General features: G+C 42.6%; 1 protein-coding gene across 1 annotated transcript in view; it reads right to left on the reverse strand.

The window, feature by feature from the left end:
* The window catches only part of slc38a11 (solute carrier family 38 member 11), a 59,589-nt gene that overhangs the window by 15,541 nt on the left and 30,775 nt on the right, over positions 1–13,273 (reverse strand). Inside the window, exon 6 of the mRNA XM_080198259.1 lies at positions 2,587–2,657. Within this exon, the coding sequence (XP_080054385.1) occupies positions 2,587–2,657 (71 nt within the window). The remainder of the gene's footprint in view (positions 1–2,586; positions 2,658–13,273) is intronic.

Genomic DNA, 13,273 nt, shown 5'->3' on the forward strand with positions numbered 1-13,273 from the left:
TATTTACTAACTTCTTGGCAATTTCCTCAAACTCAGAGAGATCTTGGCTGTCTGCCATCCCTCTTCTGGTCTGGGATCTTTCCCTCTTATTGTGAGCAAGCTTGGCCTGCATGAAGACAAAGAAATGGAATGTGATGGAAAGGGATGGATGAGAGGCTGGAATGCATGCCAATAAAAGCTGATAATGCTCTTCATACAAGATGATAGATGAGATGCTGGTGAATGCTGGTATCTCTCCTGCTAATGTTTTGTAAAATCCCTGAACTGAGTGATGCTCGGAGTGCAGAATGAGAGCGTGCATTTGGAGTGAACAGAATGTGACTTACCCTGCCAGCGTGGATGAGCTCATTCATCCTCTTCCTGCACTGCAAGGTGTGCCCATGAAGCTGACCTTCCTCACTAGGATGAAGTGAAGTTGGTGGACCTCCTGGAACCATCCCTCGGGTGGAGGAAGTCCCCATGCTGCTGCTGACCTCACAGGGATTCATTGTTGAAACCTGGCATTGCCTTCTCATTGCTTGGAGCCTTCTCAGCTTTGGTCATCCACATAGCTGGGCTACAGAGAGTAATATGTGTATTTGGCTGGTATTTGTAGATGGCAAGAAGTCTGACAACACCAGGTTTAACACATCATTTGTAGATGGTGCCAGGACCTTTCACCCCACTAGAATATAGCAGGGCAGGTGAATCATTGCCCGCCCAATCATGTTATTCAAAGAGCTAATTGTCAATGTATAATTAATGAGCTTCCAAGCGTAAGATGAGATGCAATTTCCTGACCCATGGGCTAGTGGGAAACCCACCACTACTCCTGCCCATCACATCACTTAATCTCTGGAGTGGAAAATTCCACACCATAATTTTCATAGAATCCCTACAGTGCAGAAGAAGCCATTCATCCTATCAAGTCTGCACCAACTCTCTGACAGAGTATTCTACCCAGGCCCTCTCCCCCGCCCTATCCCCCATGACATCATATATTTACTGTAGCTAACCCATTCAACCTACGCACCTTTGGACACTAAAGGGCAATTTAGCATGGCCAATCCACCCAACCTGCATGTCTTTTGGACTGTGGGAAAAAAACAGAGGAAACCCACTCAGAAAAAGGGAAAATGTGCAAACTCCACACAGTTTAAATCTGACCATGATAAGGTTTGAAAACTGAATCTGACAGATGTAGTAATTAGTGGACTAAAACACAACAAATAACAATGAACACTGCTGGATTGTGATAAATGTTCAACCAGTTCATTCATCTCCTTCAGGAAATGGAGCCTTTAAACTCTGTCAAGTCAAGTTGACATTTGATACCAAACTAAAATCCATGCTGTCCTTGGTGTGTCTACCAAACCATTGTCGTAGAATTTTCTCCAGTGTTTTCTTATGAATCTGGCAAAATCTTTTCTCCAACTTAAACATGATGATTCATTTCAGATCTGCGGACTTGAGAATCTGATAATCCTTTCAGGCGCCAGCTATGCAAGGGACTTCACTTTTTTTGATTGGCAGTGCATTCTTCTTCAAGAGTTCTGGATCTGTACCAGCGATTATACATTCACCTCCCAATTGGAGGCTTCAATTGAACAGTTTCTGCATCTTAATGCATGTTGTGGTGCGTGATTTGGCATGGGTTGCTGGGACAACTTTCTCCAAAATATCTGATCTGCCCTTTTGGGGGGGATGCCTATCTTTTGTGCCTGAGAAGAGTTGTTCTAGTCCATACTTCTGTGAACATTACCATCATGGGAACTTCTTCATATTTTTGGTCACAATTGACATGTTAGTCTTTACTTTGCTCCTTTTCCTGCCATTTGAGCTCTCCTCTTTGCTCTCACTATCTCTTTCCCAAATATTTCCCTGTGTTTCTAGGCCATGGAGCAGCTCTTTAGCAACTACAGGTAAACAGCTCCCTCAATGGTGCAGCACTGGCCAGATATGTGATTACCATTTTATGTCCAGCATATATAATCAGTTCTTCTGACAAAGAAAATGCACTTGGTAATGTATGGGATGATGAAAATCCTTTCCCTCATTTGGTTGATGGGTCCAGGATAATCTAACTCTGAGCATTCCAAGTACAAAATGTTTTATTTCCTCGCACTCCCTCTGGCAAAACACAACATTTTCATAGAAATGCTACAGTGCAAATGGAGGCCATTTGGCCCATTGAATCTGCAGTGATGACACAACATCCTATCCAACCCCTTTCCTTGTAATCCCACATATTTACCCAACTAATCCCCCAATCCACACATCCCTGGCACACTAAGGGGCAATTTAGCATGGCCAATCCATGTAACCTGCGTGGATGTAATCTGCACACCTTTAAACTGTGGGAGGAAGCTGGATTACCTGGAGGAAATCCTTGCAGATATAAGGAGAACATGCAAACTCCAAAAAAAGGAAACACTCTGTTTGTATTAGTATGGAAAGCTAGGACAGTTTGTTCTTTTAACAATCATTAGTTTACATTCATCATTAATCAATAATAAGTCGAGATGTAGGGAGTATAATTGTTGCACAGCAGATAAATAGATAATGGAACGAACATACGTTGTTCTGTTGTAAATATTTATGACTTACCAAATGTCATAACTCCCATTGCTTGTATTGCATTTGGCTGTGCAAACTCCCAGGCATTTTTTGTGGATGGACTGCAAGATAAATAAGAGTCAGATTGCAATGGCCTTTGGTCTTCTTTCTTTATTAATTTCAGTGAAAATCGAGATACTTGCAAATGGCAACCAAATACTCAGGGGATGCAGAAAGCAACAGAAGACAATTTGCTTGTGTTCAGAAAATTGGTGGTATTCAATTCAGACAGATTAGTGGACATCATGAGGAGATGGCCCCAGCAATGATATACATGGAGCAGCACAGAAGTAACTGGTTATGAATCCACATGACTGGCAGCTCTGTGGTATTGAATAACGCTGTAGTCATTTCCTCTGAGTGCATTAAAGCAATGAGACCAAGTGGCTATTACAGCAAGCTTCTCAATCAGTTTTGCCAGTTATTTCTGTGAGCTGGCAGACTTTGTAACATGCAGAGACAAACTGCTGCATTCAGGATGGAAAGACTAGGAAACAAAACCCTTGCTGAATTCCAGTGGTGTGATTCAGAGGAAAATCCTGCATTTATTAAACTTAAATTAATGGGTATTGAGAAACAGATGAATAAATTAACAATAGTCTGCATGGATTTTTAATCACAGGAATGAAGGGTATGCTATGGGATTCTTTCTCCTGTTGAGCTAATGACACCTTTCCCCAGGGAATATGTTGTCCTTGTAAAAATGGTGCTTGCTAATTGTTTAAATTATCCATGAGTGGAAGTCTGTAGGTGGAGTATTCTTTGAATTTTAAAGGCACTATGTATATTCAAATTTTCCATGCAAGCACTTTAATGCATCACAGAATCATAAAATAACACAGCCCGGAAGAAAATTATATGGTTCATGTTCATATGCAGGCTTTTGGAAAAAAATAGCTCCATTCCCCTGCTCTTTCCCCACAGTTAGTTAACTTCTACTTCAAAACATGAATTTTATACTTCCCCATGGACAGGGTTTATAGACCAGGGGCAGGGGAGAAATTGGTGTTCAGTGGAGTAGTGGGATAGGGGGAACATGAATCATCGCAGATGGATCTCCAGCTGGACTTCCACTCACCCCAAACTCTCAACAATTTTATGCCTCAGATATGATGGTTCGGATCGGATGCCTGCCCTAGCTCCAATTCAAACCCTTAAATTACCAACTATTAAGTTTAAGTTCATTCCACAGTGTCACAAGTAAGCTTACATTAACATTGCGATGAAGCTACTTTGAAAATCGTCCAGTCATCACACTCTGGCACCTGTTCGGGTACACCGAAGGAGAATTTAGCGTGGCCAATCCACCTAACCAGCATATCTTTGGAGTGTGGAAGGAAACCAGAGCACTCGGAGGAAATCCACCCAGACATAGGGAGGACGTGTAGACTTCACACAGATAATGACCTAAGCCACGAATCAAACCCAGGTCCTTGACACTGTGAGGCAGCAGTGCTACCTATTATGCCACTGTGCCACCCGTATTGACTACATAAGGATAGTTTCCTGCCCAGCCTCAATTTTTTGGCTGGCAGAAGGAATATCCAGATATGTGGAATGCAGCCTTCAGAGCTGTTCCTGTTGTCAAAACTGTCTACAGATAGACTGAAGAAGATGGCGCAACTCTATAACAGATTCTCTTGCAATGTAATGGATAAGTCTTCTCAGATACTGATTTTTGCCTCTAAAATTTGCAACACAGAAAATCCTGTTTACTGCAAATGAATTCCAGCTGCAAGCTAAAGTGTTACAGCTCAGATAATGATGACTAAAAGTCTTCCATTTATCTGCTTCCACAATATGCCACAAATTTCAGTCAGAATTAATGTATAAGAGATGTATTTGAAACTTGATAGTAATAAAATATAAACATCCCTGAAGATGAAACCTGTCAGGCCTCTGCTGCTGCAGCCAGTCTTGACCCAGCAACCCTCCCCAGCTATCGTGGCTGCCCACAGCCAATCAGCTCTACCCTGCTCAAAAATATCACCCCTACACCCCAGACCGATCACCCATCCTCCCAAAGTGGCAGCAGGTCCCCCTCCCTCCCCACTGCTTCTCCATTGACCGGCCCCCCAAGTAGGTCTCGCCCCCAGAAGGACATGCCACCAGATGGCCTCACCTCCTAGGCACTGCCCGGTGTCTGGTGAGCAGTGACAGATTACCAGGCTGGCATTGCCCAAGGTGCACCTCCTTGCCCAGGACCTTCCCGTGAGCCTCGATGGCCTCTGATTCTACCGAATGGGGACCAGATGTGATTGCCACCACAGACAGCCTCTCCTAGTGAGGTCACAGAGGCAAGTGAGATGAACGATCATGTCCCAGGCTTGCTAATCACATGCTAAAAATATGTAAATCCAATTTAAATATTTTAATTAGCCTCATGCCAGAGGTTGACCTTGCCAGATACCCAGTGAGGTTGTGAGATGCAAGAAATCAGATGCTGACCTGATTTCCTGGCTCTCGCACAATCTTACTGGCTCATCTCATCCATCAGCCGACAGGCGCAATGGTAAGATTGCCATCATGGAGACATCGAGCAGATTACACAAAATGAAAAAGAAGATCTTTTTCAGAGATGGAAAGTAATGTGAATCAACAAACAGTAAAATAGATTCTAGTTTGCAGAAGAGTTGGGCTTCCAGAAAGTCATGCAAGCTGAACTTTAAATCTTAATTGTCACATGCAATTGATTACTATGAGTGAAGGCTTATGGTGTTGCAAATATCATATGTTTAATGTTTAACTGTGAAAAAGAATAAAGAATGTTATCCGTCCTGTGAGTCATAAGCAAGTTGTTAAAACATTCACAATGTTGTAAGTTGTCATTTTTGATAATGTCATGAAGAATTATTTCTACGATAATGTTTTTTTCCAATTTTAGGGGAAAACGCAAATGCAGGATTTTACAAGACAGTTATGTTTAAAAATGTCTTTAGGTGAATTAACGATGGTGATCATACCAAACTCTGTCCAGAGACAGGTCCATGAGACCTGTAACCAAAACCTATTGAAAATCAGTTGACAAAGTTTCACATCTTGAAGCAAAGGAGGGATAAGTATTTTTCTGGACACAATGACATAGAGACAGAAACAGTCACTGCTGTCAAGAGCAGAAGGAAAAGGCAGTTTCTATCCTGGTAATCAAGCAAGATGCTAGTGAGAACTGGTTCTCTATTTGAAGGAAAGGAATATTAGGGAATATAAGGAGTAAGGCACAATTCAGATGTGCCTTTATTGTGGAATTTGTTTTGAGAATAATCAAAAGATTAAGTGAAGTAATTTTTAAATGACACTGAAAGACTTCACCTGGTGTGTCAGGGAGAAGGGAGCCTAATGAAAGCCAGGGAGGAGTTTGAAGCTTAATCTTTAAGACTACATTCTGCTCGAAGCATAAAAACATGTATCAATTAGTTAATGAGAAAATATCCTTTAGTTACCTGTTAAGCAGTTTTTATTCTATTATTATTTCAGTCTCTTTGTTCCGGTAAACATCTTAGAAGGTGTCCTTCGGTCATTTCCAATAGTCACTGGGGACTCATCTCATTTCAAAAGTTTTCAAGTATTGTAACACATTATTTTTATGAGTTTAATGACATTTATACATGCTTCACAAAATAGCAATTTGTCTCAATGCAAGACCCAGGACACTTCACATCAGGAAGTGAGCTTCTGCATCTGATTTTAAAATGTATGGTGCGGAGGTCCCCTGGGCAGCGGACCTCTGCACCAAACATGGCCATGTAAAACATACACTTATGGCAGGCCTCATCACAGCTATTCACAGCTGTGATCCTATTCTGAATGACATGGGGAAGGATTTTTCAGATGGTGAGGTTTTTACCTTGTCACCCAAAGAATCAACATGGAATGCATCACCAATGATAGTGGTTGCCCCATAACATTTTAAAACTCAATGTGGTGTTACTTGGCTAAGGGTAAGACTTTTGCCTCATCTGGGAAACAAATGGGTAGGTGGATTGGCCATGGTAAATTGCCCCTTAGTGTCCCAAAATGTGTAGATTAGGTGGATTAAGTTTAAGTTTATCTATTTATTTGTCACTAGTAGGCTTACATTAACACTGCGAAGAAGTTACTGTGAAAATCCCCTAGTCGCCACACACTGGTGCCTGTTCGGGTACACTGAGGAAGAATTTAGCGTGGCCAATGCACCTAACCAGCACATGTTTCGGACTGTGGGAGGAAACTGGAGCACCCAGAGAAAACCCACGCAGACATGGGGAGAATATGCAGACTCCCCACAGACAATGACCCAAGGTGGGAATCAAACCCAAGTCCCTGGCACTGTGAGGCAGCAGTGCTAACCACTGTGCCATCGTGCTGCCAAATAACCATGGTAAATGGAAATTGCGAGGATAGGGCAGGGACAAGTTCTGGCTAAGATACTCTGTCAGAGAGTTGGTGCAGACTTGATGGGCTAAATGGCCACCTTCTGCACAGTAGGAGTTCTATAAGTCTTGCTTTAGATAGTGGCCAGGAGTTCTGTAGTCCCAGCAGGCTCAGGTTCAAGTCCTGGTCTTACTGGGGCTATAGAAAGTCCCCAACAAAGAGGAGTAAATGGACGCTTGTAAATCTGTTGTGATATCAGCGTCTAGCTATCTTGCCCCAGAAAATTGAGTGGGGGAATGGGTTTGAGAGGTCAGGGAAAGGATAAAGGGGGGAGGTTTGGCCTTTTGGGGGGTGCCTCCAATGGGTATAGAGGACACCCTAGGGAGGTCACCCTCAACCTTGCCCAACATCAGCCTGACTAATAAAAGCTGCCAGAATACACAGATGGGGGGGGCCTGCCCATACTGTGGGTTAAAAAACAATGCGGGCAGAGTGAGGCACCTAAGTTGCCATTAGTTGGCTACTTAAGGGTCCTTATTGGCTCAAGGGCAGGAGTCTCCCATCGCCTCCACTGCCTGGCCACCCATAAAATGGGGACTGGCCAAGGCAGGCATGGAGATGGCAACAGGCCTGCACTCAATTTTATGAAACCCTCCTTACTTTCAAACCTGCCAATAGGGTGAGGGGGGCATAAGATTCTGCCCATGATATGGTTATCAAAATTGATTGCAAACTGCAATGCTAATGTTCTTCATTGCTACCTTAGAATAGCTGCTTCTTTAGTAATGGAAAATACAGGATTTCAAAGGACACTGTGCTGCAGTGACATCCAAATTTTCTTCATTGCATTGGCAATATGATTACAGAATCTTGCAATAAATTAAGCATTCGATCAGCATTATGAGTGATATAACTTCTTAATGGAAACGTTGATTCTATGCCAATACTGACGGAATCAGAGAACATATTTCAGGGGTCCCTGATTGATTGGGATATAGCTACTTTAATAACATACATTTTTGGCAATTCTCCCCCAATACAGAATGGAACAAAATAAAAATTCAATAGATATATTTCATTTTGCTGCTACAAATTCATTTGCTCATGGTAATTTCTATTTTGCAATGTCAAATAGATTTTTAACCCATGGTATTGTAAAACAATCCCTTATGGCAGTGTCCTAGGCCCAACCATCTTCAGCTGCTTCATCAATGATCTTCTCTCCGTCATAAGGTCAGAACTGGGGATGTTCACTAACGATTGCACAATGTACAGCACTACTCATCACTCCTAGATACTGAAACTGTCCATGTTCAAATGCAACAAGATCTGGGAAATACACAGGCTTGGGCTGACAAGTGGCAGTAACATTTATGCCACAAAAATGCATGGCAATGACCATCACCAATAAAAGACAATTTAACGCCACCCCTTCATTCAATGGTGTTGCCATCACTGAATTCCTCCACTTCCAACAACTTTGGGTTTACCATTGATCTGAAACTCAACTGGACTCACCACATAAATACAGTGGCAACAAGAGCAGGTGATTCCTCAAAGCCTGTCCACCAACTACAAGGCACAAGTCAGGAGTGTGATGGAAAACTCCCCACTTGCCCTGGATGAGTGCAGTTCCAACAACACTCAAGAAGCTTGACACTATCCAGGAAAAAGTAGCCTGCTTGATTGGCACCACATCGACAAATATCCATTCCTCCCACGACCAATGCTCCGTAGTAGCAATGTGTACTGTCTACAAGATGCACTGCAGCAATTTACCAAAGATCCTTAGATAGCACCTCCCAAACCCAGAAGTACTTCCATCTCAAAGGACAAGGGCAGTAGATACATGGGAACACCACCACCTGCAAGTTCCCCTTCAAGACAATCATCATCCTGACTTGAAAATATATGACCAGTCCTTCACAGTTGCTGTGTTAAAATCCTGGAATTCCTTCCCTAATGGCATTGTGGGTCAACCCACTGCAGTATTTCAGGAAGGAGTGGCAGGGTGGCACAGTGGTTAGCACTGCTGCTAATAGCATCAGGAACTCGGGTTCAATTCCAGCCTTGGGTGACTGTCTGTGTGGAGTTTGTACATTCTCCCCACATCTGCGTAAGTTCCCTCTGGGTGCTTTGGTTTTCTCCCACAGTCCAAAGATGGGCAGGTTAAGTGGCTTGGCCTTGCTAAATTGCACTGTTTTGGGGGATTGGCAGGATAAATATGTGGTATTACGGGATAGGGCCTGAATGGGATTGTTGTCAGTGCAGGCTCGATGGGCCGAATGGCCTCCTTCTGCTCTGTAGGGATTCTCAGTTCTAAAATTCTGAAAAAAAGGCAGCTCACCACCACCTTCTCAAGGGCAACTAGGGATAAGCAATAAATTCTGGCCAATCCCAGCGCTGTCCCATGAAAGAATTAAAAAAAACATTGGTGAAATCTGACTCTATAACCTTCTGATGTGAAAGTGATGAGAACAGAACTTACTTCGCATTTCAGTTCAAAACTAGTTATAAACTAAAGAAATTTTTCTACAAATCATAATTCACAGCTTGATTAGGTAAATTTTGAATTTTCTGACTTTAATATCTTGCATGAGATAATGTTTTATTTAATTTGCAATAACTAAATCCATGGTTCTGGATTTTATGTTCCCCTGCCAGCGGTTTGAAAGTGAGGTCGTGGTGGAATGTGGGAGGTGGGGGGACATGTATAATCCACCAAGACGCCCTTGGACACAACACTGGCAAAGGCACAAAAAGCAACATGGGGTAACTGTCTATCCTGGAAATACCACAAACAAGTCCTGCCTGCTTCTATCAGATCAGAGATAACACAATGAACTCCTCCCACAATTTTGCCATAAAGGGCATCTGTCACCTCTTTAATGCAGCAGCTGATAGTGAACAAGTTGGGTCTCGATGCAAAAATGAATTAGTGGTCACATGCAGCCATCTCCTTTTAAAGCCCAGGTTGTTTGCTAGCAGGCCCAGGGGATTTAATGGCTTTCAGTCCTGTTACTTTCTCCAGCACTTTATTTCACTAAAATTAATGACTTTCAGTCCCTCACTCACATTAGACAGTTGGTTCCCCACAATTTCCAGTCAGTTTTTTTTGTGTTTTCTGTTGCAAAAAGAGACACTAAGTATTTGAGTTAATGTCTATGCCATTTTCTTAATTCCCCCCCGCCTCCCAATTGCAATCTTTTCTGTGTGATTGAAGGAGAAAATCAAATGCAGTCTGGGACATGTGTGCCTGATATGCATTCAGCCAATTGGAAGGCACCAGGGACCTGCTGTTTGTTGACCTCTGCGTCTTTTAATAAAAAAAAATCAAATCATAGCATCCGTGACTTCAGTGAACACAAATACCAATATTAAATATTAACAAATAATTCTTCCAGACATTCCAGGCTATATTGCTGATCTTGCAAGATTTAAAACCTTAAAATGGAGTTCCATTTCATCTTCGATAATAGACCATTTTTTCTCTCACTTATGAAGAGGTGTTGCCTGCCAACTGAAAATTCAAATCTGCATTTTACATCATACTCCACACAGAACTGTTGGCTAGATACCGTTGCCATGGTTACAAAAGATCACCAGGATGAAGCTCTCTTTTCCACATATTAATTCCAGAGATTTTTAGCAGGGAGGTAAAATAACATGTCAGGAAGCAAAGATGATTTACTTATTGCAATATACTTAATAAAAAGAAAACATATTTTAAAACTTCTTGCATGTGGTCTGGTCGCCACATTAAATAAACTTTTTTTTGCTGTCGTTGTGTTTTAGAAATTTCAGTTTTTCCTCGATATCAAACGATTTTCAAAGAAACACAAAAAAAAATCAATTATGGAACAACATTTATTCACTAGTTAGCTAAGCTGATGTCATCTAAAACAAAAACCACAGAAAGCAGAGTGTATAAATGTCCTTTATAATTAATGTTATTCAGAAAATGCAAAGGCTTCTGAACCATTTCTGAGAAGTTACTGTAATTGTAAAGCTTTTAAGCATGAAAAGATTGACATTCTCCATCCTCCTACTTAAATCGAGCCGCTGACATATAACATTTTAAAATTTTCGTCATCTTTGCATGGCTTAAATTAGTGCCTCCTCCCTGAAGGTTTTGCTTCCTCAATTTTGCTAGGCCTACAAGTAATGTTGTAAACAATGTTTTCTCCCACATCAATTTTTAATTATTTTTCCCACCCATACTCTAGAAATGCAGCACTGGTGTCTCACCAAACCACTGTGATTTATTTTATTTTGTATCTGGGTTTACTTAAAATATAAGCGCTGAGGCACTCAGCAAATAGCTGCATGTTAGAATGAACAGTAAAACCAAAAGCAAGTACATTCTGTCCGTTTTCTTTCAATATAAATCATGTCTGACATCTGGCAGCTCTGACAATGTACGTCTTTCAGTTAGCCATGGATGGTGCAGACCTACCTACTATCAATGACGATATTGTAATGTCTTTCAGAGGGAGACACTGCAACAACAACTTATATTTTTATAACACATGTGAGGTACAAGAATTCCCAGGCCAGGAATAGAAGGAATGGAATGCTGAAGCACAATAGGAACTGTAGAGTGACAGAAGGCTAGGATTGAAAGTCATGAGAAGGTCCATGCAATGATATGAAAGGGTTAAGGAATCAATTTCTAAGTACATAGAATCCCTACAGTGCAGAAGGAGGCCATTCAGCCCATCAAGTCTGCTTTGACTTGCTGACAGAGCATCTTACCCAGGCCCAGCCACTCACCACCCCTCCCCCAAATCCCATAATCCCATGCATTTATCTCACTCACCCCCTCAACCTATACATTTTGGGACACAAAGGGGAAATCTAGCACGGTCAATCCACCTAACCTGCACATCTTTACACTGTGGGAGGAAATCTGTGCACCTGGAGGAAACCCACACAGAGCAGAATTTGCTGTACATAAAGGCTTAAATAATGCACTGTACAAGGAGATGGAGGAAATAAACATCACAGCAGATCAACAAGATGAGGAATGCCTAAAGTAAGTGCGCATCAAAATCTGTGATGATCTGAAATATGTCTTTTTGATCATTCGTGCTCATGTAGAATGGCCAGGATTTAACCATTGTGTTGTGCCTGGTTTCGGTGACATGATGGTAAAGTGGACATAAAGCAATTAGTGTAAATGGTGCTGGTTTTCACGACCAGCACCATGATCCCCATCAATGGGGAGCAGTCGACTTGGTCTCGCTGGTGGAACCAGAGGCCATTGAGGCACCCCGAGGAGGCCAAGGGCAAGAGGGGAACTCCATGGGCAGTGCCAGACTGGCATTGCCACCCTGGCACCTGGACAAAACAATCTGGCATTTGGGTAAAGCCCACCAGGCACCTGGAAAATGCCCTCCAGGCAATGCCAGGGGGCAGGACTAATGGGGGGATGAATCAGAGGGAGGGTTAATGGGGGAGGGTCCCATTGCCATTCTGCAGTGATTGGTGGGGGGAGGGCAGTAGGGCTGCGATCGGTGGGAGAGGGAGGAAGTCCGCGCTTGGTCTGGGTGGCAGGGGCTGCATGTATGTCTATGGGCCCCATGATTGCAAGAGGGGAACTGCTTCAAGCAGCCTGCAGTAGCAGGGGCCTGACAGCTTCCTTTTTGTCTGTCAGACCCCTGCTATTGTTAATGCGCACGTGCAGCATCAGAAGCCTGCACATGCACACTACTTCCCTCTGCAGGCTTTTCAAAGCGTTAAGCCTCACCCACAGGCTTCTGCAGCCAGTGTGTATGGAGGGGTGGGGGGGGGACCTAAAAACACACACAAAAGACAGATCTGGAATTCTGCCAGTTCCATGCCCGCCTGACGCTTAGATTAAAAATGGTAAAATACTGCCCAATAAGACTGAGTTCACTAAAGAAGAATAGCTTCAGTCTACCTGATGTTCAGCTAAAGGAAGTTATGATTCCTCCGTATTGGAGGAAGGGAAGTGATAGAAAGAAGGAGGAAGAAAGTTAGTTAACCAACTCAAATACACGTAAGTTTATGTTATGTCTGCACATGGATGTCACAGAAGGGCAACAGAACAATGATGGAAACAAGAAGTTCAATAAGACTAGGGGATTTCTAATGTAAAGTTGAGAATCCCGTTTGGGATGTTTGACTGCTTCTGGATGAGTAGAAGTGGTGTCATCACGAATGCAGTCTCATACAGCTGGATACTGGAGGAAAGACAATGAAAGTGACATGTAATCAACTATGATACATGCCGTGGAAAGATCCCGTTGATTTAAATGGTAGATCAGGAAGAAGTTTTGAGCTGAGAACGAAAGTCAAAAATAAC

Source organism: Carcharhinus amblyrhynchos, chromosome 11 (genome assembly GCF_965287045.1).
Source record: "Carcharhinus amblyrhynchos chromosome 11, sCarAmb.v2.hapA, whole genome shotgun sequence".
Taxonomy (NCBI): Eukaryota; Metazoa; Chordata; class Chondrichthyes; order Carcharhiniformes; family Carcharhinidae; genus Carcharhinus; species Carcharhinus amblyrhynchos.